Source organism: Balaenoptera physalus (assembly GCF_965194825.1).
Source record: "Balaenoptera physalus genome assembly, chromosome: 3".
Lineage (NCBI taxonomy): Eukaryota > Metazoa > Chordata > Mammalia > Artiodactyla > Balaenopteridae > Balaenoptera > Balaenoptera physalus.
Window position 1 is genome coordinate 146,599,127 of NC_138890.1, and position 26,280 is coordinate 146,625,406.

Here is a 26,280-nt window from a genome sequence, read left to right on the forward strand (position 1 = left end):
TTATTTTCTCACAGTTTTGGAGGCTAGAAGTCCATGACCAAGTGCCAGCAAATTTGGTTTCTGTTGCAGACTTTCTTCCTGGCTTATAAACAGCCAGCTTCTTGCTGTTATGTGCAGACCTAGCTCTCTGGCATCTCTCTTCTTATAAGGAGGCTAATCCTATTTGGATCAGGACCCACCCTTATGACCTAACTTAACCTTGATTATTTCCAAAGAGGCTCATCTCCAAATACAGTCACACTGAAGGTTAGGACTTCAACATATGAATTTGGGGGGCACACAAACATTCATAACAAACAAACATAAGTCATTCTCACATATGATAGTTCAACCTAAATATTACCTACTCTATGAACTACCCAAAATAATTAAACACATCTTTTCCTTGTCCATCACACATTGTGGCCTAGACGTGTGGTTGCTGTTGTTTCTGATTACCCATGTATGCTTGAAAAGAAAATGTTGGATGAAGGTTCTATATATGTTCAATAGATAAAACTTGTGCATTTGTATTGCTAAAATCTATACTCTAATTGCCATCTTAACAATTCCTGAATTGTTTCTGAACAATTTTCCATTATCACTGTAGGTTTGTCCATTTCTCCTTATAATTCTGTCAATTTTTGCTTTGATTATATTGTGTTAAAATGCACACAGGTTAAGGACTATCAAATTTCCCTGGAGAATAAATTGTTTCTTTTACCATTAGCTAATGACACTCATTTTATCTTTACATTAATTTTATAATACTAATCGGTTATCTTTCAGTTAGCATTTTCCTGCTGTAGTCTCTTTTATTCCTTTTTCTTTCAACCTTTCTATGTCATTACATTTTAGATGTATCATTCATAAGTAGAATATGCCTGAATTTTTTAATCCAATCTGAGAATTTTTGTCTTTTAAGTAGCAAGTTTAGTCCATTTACATCTATTGTGAATAATGATATACAGCTGACCTTTGAACAACATGACTTTGAACTGCAGAGGTCCACTTATAAGCAGATTTTTTTTTTAATAGTAAATACTACAGTACTACATGATCCACAGTTGGTTGAATCTGAGGATGTGGAGCCTCAGATGTGGAGGAACCGTGTAAATGGAGGGCTGACTGTAAATTATACTCGGATTTTTGACTGCTCAGAGAGTCGGTGCCCCTAATTCCTGCATTGTTCAAGGGTCAACTGTATTTGTATTCATGCTTACCATCTTATTTTGCGATCTCTATTTACCAAGATTTTCATTTACTTCTTTTTTCCCCTTTACTGTCTTTTTTTGGAATGATTGTGCTTTCTTCAATGGCATATCAAGAGCATTTCAGTGGTAGTATTGCAGACCAATACAGGGGTACATTTTCTTCAGAGAATTTAAAAACAAAAATAAAATCAACTAAAGATGAGACTACTTTTTATTATCACCAGGTGCTGGCAATTCTAAAATTGTCAGTTTAGAAATTTTTTTTTTTTTTTTTGCTACGATTAGTGCTGAGTTTTGATAACACATACGTAAGCTTCAAATTAGCATATTTTTATTACTTATCTTTTAATAACCATTGCATTCTACACGAAGTTAGTTTGGCGCACTCCCAGTTATACTATCTGCACCACATACATGCACAAATATACTCAGCTACACACATGTTCAGGTAATATTTTTAATGGTTCAGAATCATTCAAGCTTACTTCAAGGGTGGTTTCATATCTCCAATCCCTGGTGTACTTCATGTTGTGCATTTAAACAGTAAGTTCAAAATAAACAATGATTGTAAAGTCAAAGAAACAAAAAGAGTCTTCCATTCTGCTATAATTTCAATGCCAGGAGAAAAAGACAAAAGATGGTAGACTAGGTCGGCAGAAGAATTCAAAATGGGAATGTTTAAACACCTCAATTGTTCTCATCAAAAACATTCTAAAGCAATGGATCATTTAATGACAACATCTGCCATTATTTAACCATTTTCTCTGATTTTTCAGAAGAAACTTTAGAAGTTTTTACCAAATATATTAGAAAATGATGGATTTTCTGGAAGAAGAGATTTTAGTGAAAGTGTTTTAAGAACAGAGATGTTTAAAAGCCACTAGGACTGACATCAAAAGAAAAATGATATGGTCAACACTGCAGTTTCAGGAGTTTATTGTAAAACAAAATTTTTAATGAAACTGCCTGATTTATCCTTATGTTCCTCTTTTCCTAATTTTACATACACATGTGTGCATGAAAAGCTTTCTTTAATAAACTATGAATAGACATAGAATGACAACTTTGGTATACTGTGTAGTAAACACAAATAAGCAAAGAGTGCCCATTTTGATGAAGTCACTGACAGATCTGCAAAGGCTGTCAGCTTCTCTTCTGACCATTATTATTTGTTTCAACTCATAATTATGACTGAAAATAATCTGTCACATAGAGAAAGGTGGTATTAAAAAATGATCCATTCTAGGTATCAAAAATACAAAGTACATCAACGGTTTTCTTCATATGTTTTTCCTTTTACTATTTTGGAGGTTACACAATTTCTATTTTTTGGGCATTTACTCTTAAAATTGTAACTTGCAACTTGACTTAAGCTAATCTAAAATTAACTAACATCTCTAGCCTCCATCCAAATAATATGACTTCAAAATGACTGAACTGATTCCACTCTCCTATCTTCCACATTATTGTTCAAAATATTAGATCCACTTTATTTTTAAATCTTCCCAGATTTATTCATCATCAACATGACACTCAATGCTACATAAACTTAATAAAATGTTTATTAACTTTTTAACACATTGCTTCCTACTGTCCATTTATTATTTTTGAGTTCTACTTCCTTATTCCTGAAATACATTCTTTAGAGTTCTTTCAACAAGGGGCTGTCAGTAGTAAACTCAGATTTTTTTTTTTAATTTGATCTCATTCATGAATAACTGTCTAGCAGGGAACTGATCTCTACACTACTCTAAAAGACACTACTCCACTGAATTCTTAAATTACTACTGAAATACTTACTTCCTCCTCTTCTGAATCATCATCATCATCATCATCATCATCATCATCTTCCACATCTTCACCAAGAGGTGGAGGTAAAGGACCGAGGATATCTTCCTCCATATGATTAACTGGTTCTTCTGTCATTTTAAGGGGTAAAGGGGGGCCAATTAACTCATCATCAGAAGATTCAGAACTCGTTTCACTTTCACTGCTGCTTGTATCCCTGAAAATACAGAAACAGAAACTCATTGTCTTTGCTGAAACAAAGAACGTACTCTGGAGATAATACTGATTCCTCAGGAAACCCTGACTTTCCTTTTAACAACTGAGTTTTTTAAATGTTTTTAAATTTGTAATTCAAACATTGAATGTGTGACTCAAATATTATTTCACCTAAAGAAAGTAAAAAACTTCTTTTATCTATCTTACCTAAATATAAAGTCAGAGACAAAAGCTCAGAGCAATTACATGTTAGAGGCCCATTAGATAATCCTCATTCATAAAGAGCCAGCAGAACAACTGGAATGTGGAAGAAAAACTACTAGATACTACACCATAAGAAAGAAAACTACTGAGATAACCAATGCTTCTATTCACTATATGTGAATACGATCACTGTCTGCCATAGGAGCAAATAAAGTCAGTCATGTAAGAAAGTTAATATTACTCTCAAAATGTTTCAATATATTTTCTGAAATACAAATTATTTCTCAGTGCTAATCCAAGTTTGCTGAGTTGCTAAAATGTTAAACGTGTTGATAGCTTTCCTGGATTGTAAAGATACCTTACCCTAGGGAGTATCATATTGATTCTCAACTGTTTTTCTACCCAACACACCTGAGGACTATTACACACTCTCATTAAAGTCTTTATCAAACACCTCTATACCTTCCAAAGCCACCACCATCCACCATCCCTCTACCTCCCACCCCATCCCAAAAGGTTGAGAATTGCATTCCTAATTATATCAATTAATCTATCAAATATTTTCTAGGATTCAAAGTGTCGCTGCCTTCTAATGAAGTATCTCTAGAATATAAGCTCAATGAAAGCAAAAATTTGTCTGTTATGTTCATTGCTGTGGCTCTAGCACCTAAATGATGCCTGACATAGGCAGTCGATAACTACTGAAGAAAAAAAAATGGGATTTTTCTTTTTATTTTCATCTACGTTCAATATTAAAAGGAATACATACTCACATACATGTTATCCTTATACAAAGACAGGAGCTAGCAAACCTCCATAAAGAGAATTTCTCTTTTTTTCAACAGTTAAGCTTAAGGTGCTCCAGCCCCACAGGCCTTCTTCATAACTGAACACCTGAAGCTTGGTTCAGCCTGAGGGTCTTTACACTTGCAGTTCCCTCTGCTAAAACACTTGTTACACGGTCTCTTTCTCATCATTCAGGTCTCCTCAAATGTCATCTCCTCAAAGAGGCCTTCAGACACACAGTCCTTTCTAAACTTTCAAACACACCCCCATCAGTCACCATTACCTTAATTACCTTACTTTGATGATCTTTATTATGTACATTGCTAAATTATATTGTTAGATTAGTTATTTAGTTGTTTGTAATCTGTTATCCATCCCCTCAAATGTCCCCACAGCAATATGAGCTGAGATCTCATCTGACTTGCTAAATGCTGTATCACCAATTTCTAAAGCAGTGCCTAACCCACAGCAGATGTTCAATAAATACTTGAACGACTGAATAAATTTGTATTAAAGTATTCATGCTCCCAAATTTTCTCTCTTGTGATCAGATCACAAATTTCTGACTGTACTGGTTACAAGTCACAGACTTCCTTAATGCAAAATGAAGGCCACAGAGAGCTCTAAACTGAAATGTTAATCCTTAGCACCCATGCTTTAACCCAGTTAACTAGTTCAAAAATAATCATTGAACTGGGAACTAAACAGAACCATATAGATTTCATGGCTGATTATGCAGGCCTAATACCCACATGAAACTTGATAGAATGTATCAGCTTCTAATTCTGCTTCTAGCTTTTTGCTGCTAATGTGCACAAGCCAAAAAAAATGAACCATTTTTAACATATTTTCAATATCCTGAAAAACAAAGTCTGTGAAATTATGTCCAAAAATGTCCCTGACTGAAAACAGAATACATTCCATGTTTAAAATATGCCTTGGGCTTCCCTGGTGGCGCAGTGTTTAAGAATCCGCCGGCCAATGCAGGGGACACGGGTTCGAGCCCTGGTCTGGGAAGATCCCACATGCCGCGGAGCAACTAAGCCCGTGAGCCACAACTACTGAGCCTGCGCGTCTGGAGCCTGTGCTCCGCAATGGGAGAGGCCGCGACAGTGAGAGGCCTGTGCACCGCGATGAAGAGTGGCCCCCGCTCGCCGCAACTGGAGAAAGCCCTCGCACAGAAATGAAGACCCAACACAGCCAAAAATAAATTAATTAATTAATTTAAAAAAATATATGCCTTGATTCAATGTGGTACCCAAATATGAACCAGAGCCTGAGAAACAATATGTACTCGATGAGAAAACAGCTGAGTCAATCCTAACGTTTTCCTCAGCTGACTTTTTTTTCCAGCTGACTTTTTAAGTGAGATTTTAGCTAAGCATTAAATAAGATGTATGGTTGTACAATTTCATTAAATTCATAGGCAAAATTCATTGTTTCTGGTACTACTTTCTTAAAAGGAAGTGCAAATGTCTAAATGAGTCCTACCTTATAAATCTGGACTATATCAGTATTTCTCTACTATCCTACAGCTATTTTTCATAGGATAAATGACGTATTTCTTCTCAGTACTTGATTTCCTAATGATAATTTACACCCATATAATATTTCTTTAAGCCAATAAGAAGGGTAGTTTTAGATTACTGTCTTTCTCTAAACCAAATTTTAACAGCGTTGTAGACGTTTTTTAAATTATCTGTATGCATTGTGAAACAGACTCTCAACATGCTACAAAGGAGAAAAACTAACATGAAACATATTTAAAATATATAGGACTAAATGAAATACAGCCAAGAGAGCAGAAGACCAATTCCAGAACTGAATTCAAATTATCATAATAAATAACATATGTAATAAGTGTGCATTTTAAAAAAAACAGTGAAGAAAATGATCACCATATAATGAATGCTGAACATTCATAAAATAAAATAGAAAACTACTCTGGAATCACACCTTACGTTACACATTAGAATCACCAAGATGGGACTTCCCTGTGGCGTAGTGGTTAAGAATCTGCCTGCCAACGCAGGGGACACAGGTTCGAGCCCTGGTCCGGGAAGATCCCACAAGCCATGGAGCAACTAAGCCCGTGTGCCACAACTACTGAGCCTGCGCTCTAGAGCCCACAAGCCACAACTACTGAAGCCCACGTGCCACAACTACTGAAGCCTGCCCGCCTACAGCCCGTGCTCCACAACAAGAGAAGCCACCGCAATAAGAAGCCCGTGCACTGCAACGAAGAGTAGTCCCCGCTCGCCACAACTAGAGAAAGCCCGCGCACAGCAACAAAGACCCAATGCAGCCAAAAATAAATAAATAAATTTATTAAAAAAAAAAAAAAAGAATCACCAAGATGGGTCAAAAATCAAACAAAAACAAAAAAATTGGACCCCTACCTCACATCATATACATAATGAACTCAAAATGGATAAATAACCAAAATGTAAGAGCCAAAGCTATGTTTTTTAGAAGAAAGCAGGAGAAATCTTCATGACCTATAATTTGGCAATGGCTTCTTAGATATGACATGAAAAACATGATCAACAAAAAGAAAAAATAGGTAAGTTGGACTTCAAAATTAAAAGCTTTCATACATCAAAGGATATTATTAAGAAAGTAAAAAAACAATCTAAAGAATGAATAAAATATTTGCAAATCACACATCTGATGAGTTAATAATCAGAATGTATAAAGAATTCCTACAACTTAACAACAGAAATACAAACAACACAATTTTTAAATGGGCAAAGGACTTGAATATGCATTTCTCAAAAGAAGATATACAAGTGATCAATAAGCATATCAAAAAATGCTCAACATCATTAGACATTAGGGAAATGAAAATAAAAACTACAAGGAGGGACTTCCTTGGTGGTCCAGTGGTTAAGAATCTGTCTTCCAATGCAGGGGACGTGGGTTCAATCCCTGGTCGGAGAACTAGGATCCCACATGCGGCGGGACAACTAAGCCCACGCACCACACCTAGAGAGCCCGCGTGCCCCAACTACAGAGCCCATGTGCTCTGGAGCCTGCACGCCACAACTAGAGAGAAGCCCGCATGCTGCAACGAAAGGTCCCACAAGCGGCAACCAAGACCTGACACAGCCAAAAATAAATAAATATATTGAAAAAAAAAAAAAAACTACAAGGAGATACCACTTCCCACCTACCAGGATGACTATAATAAAAACAAAACAAAACAAAAGGGAAAGTAACAAGTGATGGCAAGAACGTGGAGAAATTGGAACCCTCACACATTGCTGGTGGGAATGTAAAATGGTGCAGCCACGGTGGAAAACAGCTTGGCAGTTTTTCAAAAAGTTAAACATAAAATTACCATATGACCCAGAAATTTCACTCGTAGGCGTATACCCAAAAGAATTAAAATCAAAGCCTCAAACAGATACTTGTATGCCAATGTTCACTGCACTCACAATACCCAAAAGATGGAAACCCAAGTGTTCATCAATGAAAGATGGGGAATTACTGCTTAATGGCTAAAGTTTCTGTTTAGAGTGATAAAATTTTTGGAAATAGATAGTGATGATGGCTGTACAACATTATAAACATTACTAATGCCTCTAAATTGTATACTTTGTTTAAAATGGAAATTCTTATGTTAAAAAAATTTTTGCCCCAATTCAAAAAATCAAGACACCATAGTAAAAGAAAACATTTAGAAATACAGAGGTAAATTGAAGAAAAAAATGCTAAAAAAAAGTTTTTAATCGTTTCCTCTGGGAAGCAAGAATCATGAGCAGGGAGAAATGAGACTTTATAATGTTTGATTTTGTAATGTGTATATCTTACTTCGATAAAAATTTAAAAGATCAGTGGTTGCTAAGGGTTTGTGGGGAGGGAGGGATGAAGAAGTGGAACACAGAGGATGGTGAAGGCAGAGAAACTACTCTGATTGATACCACAGTGGTGGATACACGTCATTACAAATTTGTGCAAACTGACAGAATGTACAACATCAAAGAGTGAACCCTCGTGTAAACTCTGGATTCTGAGTGATGAAGATGTGTCAGTGTAGGTTCACCAACTGTAACAAATATACCACTCTGGTGGGGGCTGTTGATAATGGAGGAGGCTATGCATGTACTGGGCCAGGTGATATATGGAAAACTCTCTGTACCTTCGGCTCAATTTTGTTGTGAACCTAAAACTGCTCTAAAAAAAATTCTACTGAATTTTTTTTAATTAAAAATAAAGGGGCTGGGGAAATTGATTATTCATATGGAGCAAAAAATAAAAATGAATAACATCTTTACATTATCCACAAAAAGTTAATCCTATGTTGATTTAAGACCTAAATATGGAAAACAAAACTTAAAAACTTTAGATAAAAATATAGAAAGTTATCTTTATGACCTCAGAGTAAGGACTCATTTCTTAAACAAAACACAAAAGCACACACCACAAAAGAAAAGGTTAAAATAAGAATATATTAACATTTGAAACTTATTTTTTAAAAAATACCACTGAAAAACAAAAAAATAGTAATAGTAAACCACCAATTAAGGGGAGAACACAAGGAACCCGACAGAAAATCTTGCAGAAGACATAGTTCTTACTATATCTTCAGAAGAAAAAATATATGACCAGTAAACTTTTGAAATGATGATGTACAACCACACTGGTAATCATCAAAATGCAAATGAACACTATAAGGATACCACCTCACAACAATCAGATTGGCAAAAATAAAAATGTCTAACAAGTGTTGATGAGGATGTGGAGCAACGGGAACTCTTACACTCTGCTGGTGGGAAAGTAAGTGGGTACAAACTCTTTAGAAAACAACTGAGCCAAATCTAAAGATAAACGTGTACTTACTCAAAGACCTAGCAAGTCCACTACTAGGTATATACTCTAAAGAAACTTTTGTACAGTAAAACAGAGGATAGCTATAAGGAGACCTCTAAAAGCATATTTTATAATAGTATAGAAAAACAGCAACCTAAATTGACTAGACAATGGATAAACTGTAGTATATTTCTAAGTGCACTTAGAAAACTAAAATGCACTGAAAATGAAATGAACTATAGATTCACTTGTCAACATGAATGTGAAAAACCTCTTGTTGAATAAAAAAAGCAAACTGAAAAAATACATTCATTACAGCATTAATGACATCCATATAAAATAAGAAATCATACAAAACAACATGTATTTAGGAATACACTCATATATAATAAAATTATTAAAAACAGGAAGGAAAGATAAATACAGGGAAGGTTTCCCTTGTGGAGCAAAGGAGTAGGGAGTGGATTTCAAAGCACTGATAAAGCTCTACACACTGTCTCACATGCTGGGTGTTTGTTTCATTGTTCTCTTTACTTTAAATGAAGGATATCTAAAGTTTTATATGTATGACAAACTTCGGAACAAAAATTTTTTGTCTAATTAAGGGGAAAAACATCCCTAACCTTACAGTGTTCACAATCATATAAAAGAACACACTATAGAAACAGTACATGATAAGTGTACAACATGCTAAGTGCCACACTAGACACTAGGGAGAAAGATTTTAAAATATGCAAAACAATATTATTTAAGTCTTAGGGAAACAGAGATACACAATAAAATTATAAAGAGATACATGGAAAAAATTCAAATTTAGAAGGTTGGCTACTTCTGACAAGAAGGGAAGGGGATGCAAATGAAGATAGTTCTCAGAAGTGTTCACTCCTAATAGCAAAAGTTTACTTCTTGTCTAGTGGGTATTGTACTTTATCACCATTTTGAAAGTCTTAAATACTTCATAATAATCTCATTTAAACTCTTAAGGTAATTTTTATTAAATCTAGAAAAAAGAAAATAGCATAACAATCTCTTATGTGTATGTGAAGAAAACTGATTGCCTAAGAGATATATCTTAAATACATTAAAACATTATCAAACAGATGGGAAAATGTTTGTACGATGAAATGTGATATAACATTTTTTAAAGCATGAGAATGAGAAAAAAAATCAAATCTAAAAAGTTTATTTACATATAAAATATGAGGTCAAAATTCAAATAAATGGAGAAGTAATCAGATTTATTCAAAAGGAGATATATCAAAATCACAAGAAAAAATGCATAACTTCAAGGCAATTAGAATATGCAAAAATTAAACTTTAAGACGCTTCACTGAGGAAAATTTAACATTTTTCTCTGCCTGTATAATTTACTGTTACTTTTCTCCTAATATATGAGAGAGAATTATTTTTAAGATACCTTAAGCATTTTGAAAGCCACTGGTAAAAGGGTCTTTAAAAGTCCTTAACGACTGTGAATTTTCCTATTTTTTATTAAAAATGTGTTTTACAAAACTTCAATAGAGAATTACCTTTAATTATGGGTTTCTTCCCCCAACGGAAAAGGACACCATGTCCCTTCTCAGGACCAATAAAGACTGCTTCATATAGTGCCAATGCATAGTACTTGTGGTGATCAGCAAAAGAAGTTACCACTTCCTTTATATCTCTGGGAAAACTAAAATCTGATAGTATTTATTTGCTGATCTCTGGTTAGAACTGAAGGTCTTTAAAAAGAAAAAATGAGCTCCTTAGAACAAAATCACTATCTTTATCCTCTTTTTTTTCTTTCTAACAGAAAACTACACAGTTTCACTAGCTAATATAAAATTAAACACCTAAATGGGAGTGAAAGAAGTTATCTAATCATAGCTATAAAGAATTCCTAGCCTGTTATGTCCTTATGAATAGGGACCTGTCTTTTTTCTTTTTTCAAAACATTATTTATTTATTTTTATTTTTGGCTGTATTGTGTCTTCGTTGCTGCATGCGGGCTTTCTCTAGTTGCGGCGAGCGGGGGCTACTCTTCGTTCTGGTGCGCGGGCTTCTCACTGCAGTGGCTTCTCTTGTTGCGGAGCATGGGTTCTAGGTGCACGGGCTTCAGTAGTTGCAGCACGCGGGCTAAGCAGTTGCAGTGCACGGGCTCTAGGGCACACATGCTTCAGTAGCTGTGGCTCATGGGCTCTAGAGCACAGGCTCAGTAGTTGTGGCACATGAGCTTAGTTGCTCCGCAGCACGTGGGATCTTCCCAGACCAGTAGTTGTGGCGCATGAGCTTAGTTGCTCCGCAGCACGTAGGATCTTCCCAGACCAGGGATCGAACCCGTATCCTCTGCATTTGCAGGCGGATTCTCAACCACCGCGCCACCAGGGAAGTCCTAGGAACCTGTCTTAACTGTCTTTACTTCTTAGAATATAGAATAGAACTCTGCCTCGCCCATAGATGAACTGAAAATATTTTCTTAAAAACAATTCATAGGCAAAAGGTCAGTCACCAATGTTTTGTTCGAATCCATTACCAATTCAGTCATTGATTTCAATGGCCTTGTAAAAGTTATTTGATTTCTAGATGTTTCCATGTGTTTCCTTAATATGAAAAATGTTAGAGGCACTAATTTACTAATGTTTTGAATAGTGGAAGCAAAAGTTGCAATACATTTAAGATAACTAACTACTCAGTTATAGCCAGATGGTTCCAACATTTCCCATAACATGAGGCTCGTTCCCAGCACAAAATCACTGTTCCCTAAACTGGAGTTGTGGAATGAGACAATCACAGAACAATAAATTGAGTGAAAAGCTTTCGAGGAGCCATGGCAAAAAAAGCAATGGTGTTCCAAGTGTCTAATAAGAAAAAGCACTTAGGGAAGAGAGGAATTTTTTCATCCTGGTGTTAAATTCAAGAAATAACTTATTGGATGCACACTAATATAGTAGAAAATATCTTGGACTACAACGTGTAGTGAATAAAGATGGTCTTTTTTTTTTTAATTTATTTATTTTGGGCTGCGTTGGGTCTTTGTTGCTGTGTGTGGGCTTTCTCTAGTTGCAGCGAGCGGGGTCTACTCTTCGTTGCGGTGCACGGGCTTCTCATTGCAGTGGCTTCTCTTGTTGTGGAGCACGGGCTCTAGGCACGCGGGCTTCTATAGTTGTGGCTTGCGGGCTCTAGAGCACAGGCTCAGTAGTTGTGGCGCACGGGCTTAGTTTCTCCATGGCATGTGGGATCTTCCCAGACCAGGGCTCGAACCCATGTCCCTGCATTGGCAGGCGGATTCCTAACCACTGCGCCACCAGAGAAGTCCCTAAAGATGTTCTTAAAATGGCTATTTTTTTAAAAAGGACTTCAAATTTTATTTAGCCACAGTGAAATTATTTCATAGTAACATGATTCAACGCTTAAGCAGAAATAGCTTAAAGACGCCTATAATAGAGACAGAAAATCTACATAAAATATATCTGATATTAATATAGTCTCAGTTAAGCTTCTGACAGGCCTATTCATCTGCCATGGATTATTCATTCGAGGCCTTCTGAAACAGGGATAAGTAAACTTCCATTCTTTGATCAACAAAATACTGTAATAAAGTTGTATTATTTTATTTTTATTGATGATCATTTCTATCTTTATATTTGATATAGATGGTCCCCACTTAAAATTTAGACTTAACGATTTTTCAACTCTACAATGATGTGAAAGCAATACGCATTCAGTAGAAACCATACACTGAATTTTGAATTTTGACCTTTTCCAGGACTGGCGATAAGCAGTACCAAACTCATGATGCTGTGCAGTGGCAGCAAGCCACAGCTCCCAGTCAGCCACGCAATCACCAGGGTAAACAATCAGTACACCTACAACCATTCTGTACCTATACAACCATTCTGTTTTTCACTTTAGTATAGTATTTAATAAACTACATGAGATAGCCAATACTTTATTATAAAATAGGCTTTGTGTTCTATGGTTTTGCCCAGATGTAGGCTAAAATAAGTCTTCCGAGCATGTTTAAGGTTGACTAGGCTAAGCTTTGATGTTCAGTAGGTTAGGTGTATTAAATGCATTTTCAACTTAAAATATTTGCAATTTATGATGGGTTTATCTGGACATAACCCCATCATAAGTCAAGAAGATCTGTAATTATAATCTCAACAGTAGTTCTGTAATTTTAATCACTAATGACAAAAGTAATGCTGGGTTTTGTTATATCAATAAAATTTATTCTCAATACCAATACTGCACGTTCTTTATCTTTGGACTTTAAAGTTAGTATTGCAGAAAAAACAGCATCAACAAAACTACTGAAATTTTTACAATTTTCAATTAATGGAATCATTTGTTTGTCAAAACCTTAGCAATAAGATAAATTTCCAAAAACACAACAGTAGGTTTTTGACATCTTAAATCATCCCAAAAGTAAGAAACTAAAGGTAAATATTAAATGTTCCTCTTAGGAAAAAGGGGTTTTTTTTCCTATCATATTGAAACCCAAGGACATTGTGAGACTGACAACTGATATAAAACCATAGACAATGCTAAACTGAATTTTTTGACTAATATAAAGAAAGGACACTCTATAGCAGGGGTTGGCAAACTTTGGCCCAGTGTTTGTTTTTTAAAGATTTACTGAACACAGATAAGCCCATTCATTTACGTGTCGTCTACGGCAGAATTGAGTAGTTGAGAAAGAGACCACATGGACCCCAATTCCTAAAATATTTACTATCTGTCCTTGACAGAAAAAGTTTGCTGACCCCTACGCTTTACTAATATATGCAAAGATACTCATATGCTTCAGAGACTAAATAGATGTTAAGGCTGCACTGTTATGAAAAGGGAGAACCAGACTTGTAGTCCTATATAGATATCCCCTCCCTCCACAAAGAGAAGCTATAGAAAAGACCAACCAACACTATTATGGAGAGATAGTCTGCTCAAGAGCCTAGACTGAGATACCAAAGAATGCACCTTCTGGGTGAACAAAAAATGAAATTACATAGTATAAGTGATATTTTGTGTATTTAGATATTTTACGTTTTTCTACTGTAAAAAGAGGAAATAGTGAAATCCACTGGTGAAATTTGCCATGAATAGTTTATGTAACCAATTTGATGATTTAAAATATATCTAAACAACATTAGAATTCTCATATTATTCCACCCAGATTTGATATCTAAATACCTATTTATATTGTTTAAAGTTCTTAGTAATTAAGTTACATAGTATTAAATTTCAATTTAAAGTAATTTTAATGGCTGCTTTCTCCTATAACTCGATAAACTTTATAATGTGCCTCTATTTATATTCTTTCTTATTATCTATTTCCATAAAGGATCCTACCAAAAAAGGTAGGGGAAAGGGACAAAAGATGTAAATGACAAAATAAACATGAAAAAAATAATAAACTTGTCAACATCTTTCCAACTTTACATAGTTATGCTCTGCAGTCAAAAGGCATAGATTTTAATACTACATCTGGAATACTTTAGAAAAAGTCAATTGATTTACAATGTGACAAATGACTTTTTCCTGGTCCTAGACATACACAATTGCCTGAAATGGGAGAAATTATGCAAGCTTTTAGTATCAGGAACTTTGCCTAAATCGTGTTATGAACGCCTACAAAAAGGTAGTTTAATAGCATTCTTTTGAGAAAGACAAGCACCTGGAAGATGATTTAGAGCAATCTCTGGCCACATTTGAGCTTGAAGATGTTGGTTCAAGATCTTCGCTTTGCCTTCTTAATTCTTTCTCTCTGTTCATTTCTTCCTCTTTTTCTCTTGCTTCTGAAAAGATTATAAAATTTTTTCAACAGTTAGGCTTCAAAATTTGTTATTATTTAAAACGCTATAAATTAACATAGTTACAAAGATGTAACAGACGTGTTACCAGTAACAGCAAAAAAATTATCCATCTAAATGCCCAACACTGAAAAAATAATTGAAGTTTACTGTGTATCAACATAATATAAAATACAGCCAATAAAAATAGTGATAGAAGAGAAATCCCTGGCAGTCCAGTGGTTAAGACTCAGTGCTTTCACTGCAGTGGCCTGAGTTCAATCCCTGGTCAGGGAACTAAGATCCTACAAGCCACACAGCACAGCCAAAAAAAAAAAAAAAAAAAATAGTAATGGAAAATGTACAAATCTGAGAAAATATAAACAGATATGCTAAGCAAAATTAGCACGTGAACAGTATATGAACCATGACTGTACTATGTAAAAAGATGTGGCAAGTGACCAGAAGAAAGCATTCAAAGGTAAGATTTTAGGTAATCTCACCTTTTAGTTTTAATGTTTTAAACCAAAAATTCAGTACTTCATTCCTTTCTGAATTTCCCAAACTGGATTTTTGGTCAGAGACTTCCTACCAAAATTATGAGGAAAGTTGAATTACATTTAGTTTCCAGAATTGTTTACCTTGGAAAGAAAAAAAAAAATTTATCCAAGGAAATCTAATCTTTCTCCTCTGATAATCTCACTCAACTACTGGGGTGGAGGATGGGAAGCACATAGGAAGGAAATTAATTATATGATAAGGCTTGTTCTCAATTGCCACCATCCTCAATAAACTGAGATAATCTTTAGCATTTATTTCTAAAGTTAATAATGAAGAATAATACACCCAAAGTTAAGCGGTGTCAAAGGGCACTTATTAATTGGAATGTTGTACTCTTTAGGTCTTTTGTTGCTAGGATGTAGAGGATGAGTAACAAGGAGATAGGCAGCAAGTGTCAACAACCAGTCTTTTGTTTCAAACATGGAAGATAAAACTCTCCAGGAAGAGGTAAGGCATAGCTCAGATTAATTTTTTTGTGCTCTCCACTGGGCTGGGTTAGGAGTTAACAATTCGGCACTCTGATGCTGGAGGAGGCTGAAAACAGTAAGAGAAGGATAATGCCCAAATTTAAGAGTGAGCCTGCTGGGCTCCTACCTTCATCCTGCTTCTCCAGACATTCCCTCCATTCCCTCCAGGGTGAGGGGGGATTGGGGAGTGAAGCAGGGAAGGCCACACTTGGACTGTAGGCTCAGGTCTTAGGGGCAGTTCTGACCCTAATCAGGAAACGATACTAAGGCACACATTACTAGCCACCTACACAACAGCCACTTCTCTCTTTCTCCTTGCTAAGAAAACCACAGTTCTCCCTAGGTAAGAAGCAACACTGTGTTTCAGGAGCTGCTGGGCCCCTCCCTGCCCAGAGGGGTTGAAGTTTGATTCCAAGTCAACCATAGTGCTCTTGCAATGGCTGTTTTTGCAACTGATGTGCCACACTAATACCGGCTAATAACATGTGAGGGGAAGTCAGCAGAAGGTACATTTGAGAAAGGTTTTCTTGCTCCTAAAAAGTGTTACACAAAAGTCTCCTTTCAGCCTGTGGAGGTGGTCACCTGCATGTAACAAAATTTAGCTGACAAAATTTTGAGACAAGAGGACAGTCTGCTTAGGACAAGCCAACACTCTAAAGCTGGCAAAGCAGAAAAAAGGGGAAAAAACTTCATGTCCTTCATGTCAGGACTCAGAAGACAGGACAGCCCCATTCCAGAGTTCTTGTCATAGTGCAATACTAAACCTTTCTTATTTAAGCAATATTTTATTAGGTCTTCTATGACTTCTTTGAAAGTAACCATTAGCATCTTAATATCAACCTTAATTTAACAAAAATAATAGCAACTAATACATGGAGCTTACTATGCTATGTACTAGGTATTGTTTTAAGCATTTCCTGTAAATTACTCTTTTAACGCAAATGTAGATAATGGACTCGAGGACATGAGGGGAAAGGGTAAGCTGGGACGAAGTGAGAGAGTAGCATGGACTTATATACACTACCAAACGTAAAATAGATAGCTAGTGGGAAGCAGCCACATAGTACAGGGAGATCAGCTTGGTGCTTTGTGACCACCTAGAGGGGTGGGATAGGGAGGGTGGGAGGGAGACGCAAGAGGAAGAAGATATGGGGATATATGTATATGTATAGCTGATTCACTTTGTTATAAAGCAGAAACTAACACACCATTGTAAAGCAATTATACTCCAATAAAGATGTTAAAAAAAAATAACTCCTTTAATCTTCATAACAATCCCTGAAGTAGAAACTTTTTTTCTTCAGCTTTACTGGAGTATAATTGACAAATAAAACTGTGAGATATGTAAAGTGCACAATGTGATGATTTGGTACAAAAATACATTGTGATAGAATTCTCCCCATGGAGTCAATGAACACAACCATCACCCCACATATTTACCTTTTTTTTGGGGGGAGGTAATAACATTTAAGTTCTACTATCCTAGCAAATTTCAATTATACAATACAGTTGAAGTAGATATTGCTATCCCCACTTTATAGTTGACGAATCCAAGGCAGAGAATTAACAGAGCTATTAAGCCTCAAAGCAGTGAATCGAGGCTCCACAACTGCAACTTTCCTTGATGTGACCAGACTTTCTAGAGACTGTAAAATTATCCAACGACTACTACCTACCTTATAAAACAGTGAGCCTGCCTCTCTCTCCAAATGGCCATAAAGTACAGCCCTTTACTGCTTACTTGTCACCAGACTATCTGGAAAGTATGACCCACCCACCTAGAGTTCCTTCCCAGTGGATGAACACTCCAAACTATTTGCCCCATCCTGGTGAAGATCTAACTTTTTAATTTAAAATTTAACTTTTTTTTTTTTTAACAATAGTAAGGATTTTCTATTCAGAGAGGCTTCTGCTGTCACCTGCTGCTTCATTAAAGCAAGAAGAAAAAAAAAGACAAGACATTTTTGAGGAAAAAAATAATTTTTTTCCTCATTGTTGACTGAGGACAAACCAAAATGAAACATAATTCAATAAACTGTAGCTCCCTGACCAAGGGGATCATTTTCATATATTTTTACTGAACGTAGGACCAAGTACACTGTAAACACTGTAAAAATGCTCCATATGTTCCCTTAACAAAAGTGAATTAACCTACCCCCCAACACCTCATTTTTTTCTTCCAAGTAACTCATTTTATTGTTAATTCCCTACTCTCAGATAGTTACCAATTTTGGATAGCCATTTCTGCAAAAGCACCCCAGATGTATGCAACTCTTATTTAGGTTAACAGCAAACTATCCAAGGACTTCCCTGGTGGCACAGTGGTTAAGAATCCGCCTGCCAATGCAGGGGACACAGGTTCGATCCCTGATCCAGGAAGATCCCACATGCTGTGGAGCAACTAAGCCCGTGCGCCACAACTACTAAGTCTGCGCTCTAGAGCCCACGCGCCACAACTACTGAGCCCATGTGCCACAACTACTGAAGCCCGCATGCCTAGAGTCCGTGCTCCGCAACAAGAGAAGCCACGGCAATGAGAAGCCCCCACACTGCAACTAGAGAAAGCCTGTGTGCAGCAACCAAGACGCAATGCAGCCAAAAAATATAATTAATTAATTTGTAAAAAGTAAAAGATTATTAACAACAAAAAACTTTGAAACATTATTCCCTGACAGTTTACATAACACATATTTTATTGAAGTTTTACAGTAACTCACCCTTTCTGTTAGAGCATTTAACAACCAAAATTTCACGTCCATATACACAGACAATTAAACTTGCCATTAAAAGGGACCCAAGTTCTTATTTTCCTCAAGTCTGATGTCAAAGCCCAGGAAAAGACTCTAATACCAATCATTACATAAAATATGCCCATATCAGAATTTTTTAACTTTTCTTTTAAGAAAAGTAAGTCAAACTTTGGATTCTTGTGTTTAGATCAGGGGCAGAAACAGCAGTCCATATCCAAGACTGTAACACTAAATCAAGAAAGTTCAACGCATTTAATTCATCCACAAATGTCAATAGGAGTACATGGTCTTGAGATAACTTCTCAAAATTTTAAAAATGTAATAACTCTTTACTGGAATTCCTCTTAGGTGCTAAATGCATACATACTTTACTAAGAAAAATGACAGGAATTAAAAGTGATATTTATAACACTACTGTTTAAAAAGTACTATGCCCAACAGCTTAATTCCTTCAAGAATCTTCTAAGAGAGATCTTATTATCATTGCCACCGAACTGATGGGGAAATTAAGGATCTGAAATTTGAAAATCCATCCAATGTCATTCATCTAGTGGAATGTGGGGCTAACCCTTAAACCTGCATCCTCCAACTCCAAATCCCAAACTCTTTACTATTCATTATGCCATTTAAAAACATTCTTCAAAGAGGCAGGATTTACTTTTGTAAAGGCAGTATTGCAGTTTTAAATTCAATTCAGTCTTCACAAATATATATTGAGAACCTATCTTGGAAGGCACGGTACTGGGGACTATAAAACTTACGTAGGGGAATAAGACAATCCCTATTTAAAGCATTTTGTATCACACACTGAAAGAGGTAAATACAAGAAAGTTATAAAACTTAGGTAGGAGAATAAGACAATCCCTATTCAAAGCATTTTGTATCACACACTGAAAGAGGTAAATACAAGAAAGTTATAAAACTTAGGTAGGGGAATAAGACAATCCCTATTCAAAGCATTTTGTATCACACACTGAAAGAGGTAAATACAAGAAAGTTATATTGCAACAGTATAAGCGTTCACTAAAACATTTAAAAATTAAGTGTATAACGCATTCGTGTATATGCTGCAGATAGCATGTCTTTACGTATTGTTTGATGATATTAAATTATTTAATATTTTTAGGTGTAGTAACAGTTTTTTGTTTAAGATTTTTCCAAATCCTTATCTCTTAAAGACATACTAAAATATTTATGGGTGAAATAATGTACCTAGGATTTGTGTCAAAGTAATCTGAGAGGAGAAGTAAATGGAACTAACACTGGCCATGAACTGTTACAGTAGTTAAATCTGTGTGATAGGCATATGGGAGTTCATTACTATGTTACACTGCATGTAGAAATGAAAGTTTTTTTTTAAAAATACATACTATATGTAGATAGCTGTCTTTTCACCACACATACACAAGAAAAACTGTTATTCTTCCAAAAACCAAAAACATTTCATGTCAAGTGCACTTCCCAAATATGAGATATTACTGCTATATAATTTATCATTTTAAAACCAACAATGACAAGTGCTGGAATAACATTCACTTAAATTTTTCCAGGAGTCCTGTCTCTGGCTTCTAGCCCCTTCTGCTTTTTCAGGTTACATCTATCCCTTCTCTAGTGTAAGAATGATCTGAATCAGATCTAAAGAAAGCAGTAGAGGAGTCAGTTTCCTTCTAAGACCCTGAGGTGGTACCTAGAATTGCTAACCACCTGGTATCAAACCAGACAGTCTGGAAGTTAACACTTTCATTAAATGTCTGATACAACTTATTAATGCAGAGATTCAACAGCAGCAGCCACATTCACTGTATGTCTCAATTTTCTATACTGTCTGGGTCAACGGTCAGTGATGTACACAGCTCTGAGAGCCACCTCTCGCCCAGCCTTCCAAATACTGGTTCCGCTGTAAGCAGGAAAGAAAAAAATGAAATGAGAATCAGATAGAGGGGGGGAGAAGAGGTAATAAAGAAACCACTACTCTGATTCTTATAAATTAATTTTGAATCCTTGTTTGTTCATAGTTCACACTTCTAAAAGATTTTAGCTCTCAGACCTCCTTATCCTGTTTAGATGCAACTTTAATCGTGTTTAAAAAAACAAAGACAAAAAAGCATCTGCTTCCAAAGGAACCAGCACATATGGTCTCTTAACAATTTTGAAATTTTTTTCAGTCTTATAATTTTATAACTGGTAGGACACTGGTGTAAGCTGGATACAGTATTTAATCCTATAAAAGAGCAAGTAACTGAACTTCTTACCCAGTGTTTTCCGACTTCTTTCCACTGCTGTTCTTCGAGTTTGTTCAAACATTGCTTCCAAATCAAATGTGCGAGCTTTTTTCCCTAAAACAGAAATAAGTAGCAGACTATGATTTTCCTGAACTAAGTTGGCCAAACTTTAGGTACTCAATAAATACTTACTGACTGACCAATAACCACTTAAGTCTATCTAATTTATAGCAGGGCTACAAAACAACCATAAAATATCAATGAAGAAAGAGTTTACTTCTCAGGGAATTTTTAATTACAATCTTATCGCTAAATAACATTAACCAGCCAACTTTCCCATCCTCCTGTAATTCATCTAGACCCTACTCCCTGAAACTACAACACTGGTGTGCTACGCAGAATAGAGAATGTTCATATCCTAATCCCTGAAACCTGTAAATATATTACATTACAGGGTAAAAGGGACTCTGCAGATTAATTAAGGTTATGGACTTAAAAACTGGGAGATTATCCTGGCCAGCCCAATCTAATCATAGGAGCCCTTACAAGCAAAGATGCAGAATAGATATAGCAAAAGTCAGAGAGACCTGAAACTTGAGAAGGGCTGCAGTTCCTTTGAAGATGAAGGGGGCAAGAAGACAAGTAATGCAGGTATATAAAAGAGCTAAGAAACTCCCACCAGACAGCCAGTAAGGAAATAAGGAAACCACAAGGAACCGACATTCTGACAACCTGAATCTTCCTGGAAGCAATGTTGTATTTGCTTTTACTGCCTTTTTTTTTTTTTAATAATAATACCTATTCTGTGTTTGCCAGAATATGGTAAAAATGGCTTTCTTACACACTACTGACTTTGTTATAAACTGAAACCACCTTTCTGAGCAGCATTATGACACTATATATCAAGAAACTTTAAAAGCTATATGCCCAATTTTTTGTTACTTTTTAATATCTGTATTTTTTATCAAAGTAGTCCCTCTTTTAGAAATCTACCCTATGGAAATATGCATAAAACTCCTTTTACAAAAGGAGATAAAAGAGTTATTTATAAAAATGTTTATTTTAGTATTACTGATAAAAGTTAGAAACTATGTGGGGTAAAGTTAAAAATTTTACAAATTGTAGCACTTCTATCTACTATTCAACCATTAAAAATCATGTTTTGGAAAAGCATTTTATAATATGGGAAAATCCTCAAAATATTAAGAATTAAAACAAATTCTATATAATTAAGAATAATATAAAACTGTACATATATACGATCTTACAACAGGAAAAACTGGAAAACAAACTAACTTTTAAGTCTTGATTTCTAGATCATGAGATTATGAATGATGTTACTTTCTTCCTTCTTATTTATTGGGTTCTTTATATTTTCCTGCTATTCACATGTGTTCCTTTTGAAATGAGGGAGAAAGCTATTTAAAAGAACTGAAACAAAAACAAGTACCAAAATACTACAGAAGTGTACAGTACTTTTGTAGACATGACCACCTAGGAGATAGTAAATATGTTTTGTGGCTCAAGACGTTACCAGAATAAATGAATGTATGAATGAACAAACGAGAGACTGAAATGAAGATTCTGGAGTAGGAAAACTTGAATCAAAAAAGACTTACTAACCTACAAGGACCTACTGTATAGCACAGGGAATTATACTCAATATTCTGTAATAACGTAAAAGGGAAAAGAATATACATATATGTTAGTATATATAACTGAATCACTGTGCTGTATACCTAAAACTAACATGACATTATAAATCAACTATAATTTAATAAAATAAAAGATTTATTATTATAACATCACCTAATGGCCCATTTGTTGCCAAAAGGGCCATCTTATTACAGACCAGAGTCAGTGGTTAGCGCTCAGTCTCAGGACGCAAAGAGACAACTCCCTCCATCAACCAACACCCTCCACCGCGTGGGTCACAAAGCAATCTTTCTTTCTCACTGGCCTTCTCATAAGTGTCACCTGAGCTGGTCCCAAGAGATAGGCAGGAGTTAGAAAACGGAGACGGAAGACTGTGTCTAAAAATTGCAAGATAAACACACTAGAGCTAAAGTAATTAGGACTTGGCACTGCGGAAGGGGCGGAACACAGGTGACAGCTCGGGCCCCCCTCCCAACCTGCGGCTCTTAAAATCTCTGCAAAATGAAACGGGACCATGCCTAAGGCAGTCACTCACCGAACCCCGTGAAGCCCATGGTGACCGCCAGCTGCGGGTCCGGTCCTGATGCGTCTGAACCTGTCACTGAGAAAAGAGAAAAGGCCCGGTTAGTGCGGCGCCGACAGCGCCGCCGGCCCTGCCCGACCCACCCCGCCGCCGCTCGCCCCACTGAACCCACCGCCGCTGGGTCCGGGGCGCTCCATGGTCGGCCACACGCCCCAGGAACAGCAACACCCGCAGCCCCAACAGCTGCTAAAGACTAGAGGCAAACCAGGCAGGAAGTATCGCCTCCGAGCGTCAGCCTCGCCGCCAAGGCCAAGAGCGGCGCCTTCCGCGGAGGGACAGAGGCCTCCTAAGCAGCGCCGCCCTAGCGGGCTGGCGGAGTATAAGCGCCACAGAAGCTGGCTTCGAATTGAACCCACGGGAAGGGGAATATTAGCTGGAGTTTCTGTAACACTTTTTACTTTGTAAGACGCATTTATCGGGGCTTCCCTGATGGCGCAGCGGTTAAGAATCCGCCTGTCAACTCGGGACATCGGTTCGAGCCCTGGTCCGGGAAGATCCCACATGCCGCAGAGCAACCAAGCCCGTGCGCCACAACTACTGAGCCTGCTCTGTAGAGCCCACGAGCCACAACTACTGAGCCCACAAGAGAAGCCACTGCAATGAGAAGCCCACGCACCGCAACAAAGAGTGGACCCCACTCGCTGCAACCAGAGAAAAGCCCGCACGCAGCAACGAAGACCCAATGCAGCCGAAAAAAAAAAAAAACAGACGCGTTTACTGCCAAGGTGACACTTAATCCTCAGAATTCTAAAGATGGTTTCAAATTCCACATCACAAGTAACCATTAAGAAACTACCATTTGGTAAGTTTTGGTATGCTGTCAGAGAATATTCACAAGTGTCTAAAAAGGTTATTAAAATACTCCCTTTTCCAGCTACATAACTCTGTGAGGCCCCCTTTTCTTCGTGTACTTCAACTAAACAAGTAACAACAAGAGATATGAAATCTGGTTATCCCTTATTTAGCCAAACATTTAAGAGATCTGCAAAAATGTAAAATAACAGCATTCTTCTCACTAATGGTTTAGTTTTAGAAACTATGGCGATTTTTCATAAAATGTGTGTTACATTAACGAGGATTAGGCTTATTCTTTTAAATAAGTTATTTTTTAAATTTCTCATTCTTATGAGATATTAGCAATTATTAACAAAAATAACCCTGTGAAATAAAATTCATATTTTATCGCAAGACAAGAAAAATTCAAACACAAAAACATTTCTCTGCCTTTTGACCTCCTCTCTCCCCTTTACTGTGCATTGTGTATATGCATTTTGCATCAACCAAACCTCCTCCATCAGCGGAAATACCTGCTCAACCATAAAGAGCAACATTCTCCTAGCATCAACAAGACAACTCCCTAAAAGGTAACGTTCCTTCTTGATCTTGAAAGTGGCCAAGATGATGGTTAGATCTGGATTGTGTAAACTGTCAGTAATACATCATTTAATGTACAGCCCTCTGTTTCGAAAAACTTATATAACTGTGTTTTGACTTCTAATGAGCGGAACAGTCCTTAGAGCTTTCTGAGATGCTGTTTCGGGTTATAGTCTTCGGCTTGGCACAAATAAAATTTTCCATTTCTTTTTTAGATCGACTGATTAATTTTTTATCAACAATCCACACAAAACCAAACCTCTTTGGACTCCTTAATAATTTTTAAAGGTATCAAAAGTTTTAGAATCTTTATTCTTGAGACGTCTTCAGCAAAATTTTCACGTAAAGGGCTGGATGGTAAATATCTGAGGCTTTGAGTCCATGTGGTCTGTGTACCAACTATTCAACTCAACAGTTGCAGCTGCAGAGCAGCCATTGCAATATGGAAATGAATGGAGGGTCTTGGACTTAGACCCTTGGAAATGCTGTTGCTGTGTGCAGGACTATTAGACCAGTATTGTTAGATATCCAATTTGTAGAGTTGAAAACTCTCTATTGTATTTTTTGTCTCAAATTAAAAACAAACCAAACCTGTGACAGACTGTCAGTTTTCAATCTGTAGTCTACCAAATAAAAGAAAACTGACAACTGGCGACCCCTCTGCCTATTTATCTACCGGTAATACAAATCTAATTTTTCTTGGTATTCTTACTATGAAGTCTTAAATTATACGTATAGATCTGTAATATCACAGTATTTTTAATATTCAGAAATTTAGTCAACCCTTTGAGGCAGTAAAAAGTAATTCACATAACAAAAGACCAATTCAGAGCAATTCAGCTATTGATTTGCTAAACTATGAATATAATCGGATGTAACTTAGGTGAGATTCTAAATAAGGACTAATTCTAAGTATTCTAAATAAGGACTGCTCTTTGAAGACTACTGCTTTGTTTTAACCACTCCAGCTGCCTTCTGCATGAAATGAAGCCCATCCTGCCTCTCCTCACTCATTTCTCTTACCCTTTTACTGCAGTTAATACATACCCCATAGACAAAATATGGTGATGCACTCTGTTTTTTTTTGCCTGTGTGTCCCTGCATAAAGCACCTTGAGAAGAGGAATGTTGTTTCAGTTTGATATTCCCAGCGCAGGTACAATGCCTGACACAAATTCAGAATTCAGTTGCTGTAGAAGATGATATATTAGGTGGCCTACTCTATACCAGTCCCTCTACTATGTGCTGGGGATGAAGCAGTGAATTAGAACCACCTGCTTCCCCTCTGAAATGGGAAATAAAGCAAGGCATCAGGTCCCTGCACGCTGTTAAGATTCCATAAACATAATTTTTCATAATTTTTCACAGTAACGTACCACAAAGTCAAATGGTAACGACACAGAAATAGAAAAACTGATGAATTTTAATTTACACCGAAGCCCATATTTCTAGTGAAATTTTGGTTTATATGTAAACTTTCTCTAACAGCTACCAACTCCTATCCACTCTCAGAAGACAAGTTATTTGCAGCACCAAATTGACACGCATACGCAAAATAGTTGCAGTTGCCGGTTTCCGATCCCCGAAGCTCGAGGCACTCAGATCCAAGCGCGCGCTAAACCCACCAGAACCCGAGCAGCCTGCGCTGCCCCCGCACTAACCGGCTCCCACTTACCCGGACCCTGCTCTCTCCTCCATCCCCACCCCTACCGACCCCTTCCCGTCCCTCCCCTTCCCCATTCCTTCCTCCTTCCCTCCCTTCCTCCACTCCCACTACCGATTTCCCCCTCCCGCCCAGAACAACCAGCCCGCCCCCTTCGGAGCACCACCCGTTCTCTAGCTCCACCCACAACGTCCAGCCCCCTCTAACAGCTTCCTCTTCCCAGCGCCGAAAA

At 36.8% G+C, this 26,280-nt stretch overlaps 1 protein-coding gene and 1 long non-coding RNA gene across 4 annotated transcripts in view; both read right to left on the minus strand.

Moving 5' to 3' along the window:
* The window catches only part of WDR70 (WD repeat domain 70), a 302,933-nt gene extending 279,655 nt beyond the window's left edge, over positions 1-23,278 (minus strand). For 2 of the 3 annotated variants that reach the window (XM_082453730.1, XM_082453729.1), the window contains exons 1-5: positions 23,125-23,278; positions 22,965-23,030; positions 20,804-20,887; positions 14,659-14,779; positions 2,994-3,198 (exon numbers count right to left, since the gene is read on the minus strand). In XM_082453730.1, coding sequence (XP_082309856.1) covers positions 2,994-3,198; positions 14,659-14,779; positions 20,804-20,887; positions 22,965-23,030; positions 23,125-23,149 — 501 coding nt within the window. In that variant the 5' untranslated portion in view covers positions 23,150-23,278. Of the gene's footprint in view, positions 1-2,993; positions 3,199-14,658; positions 14,780-18,476; positions 20,449-20,803; positions 20,888-22,964; positions 23,031-23,124 lie in introns of those variants that run through there. The other variant, XM_082453731.1, reaches the window with a different exon arrangement.
* The window catches only part of LOC309656913, a 542,283-nt gene extending 516,035 nt beyond the window's left edge, over positions 1-26,248 (minus strand). The window contains exon 1 of the long non-coding RNA XR_014261607.1: positions 23,548-26,248. This is a non-coding gene — a long non-coding RNA (uncharacterized lncRNA). The remainder of the gene's footprint in view (positions 1-23,547) is intronic.
* Positions 26,249-26,280: the final 32 nt, after the last annotated feature.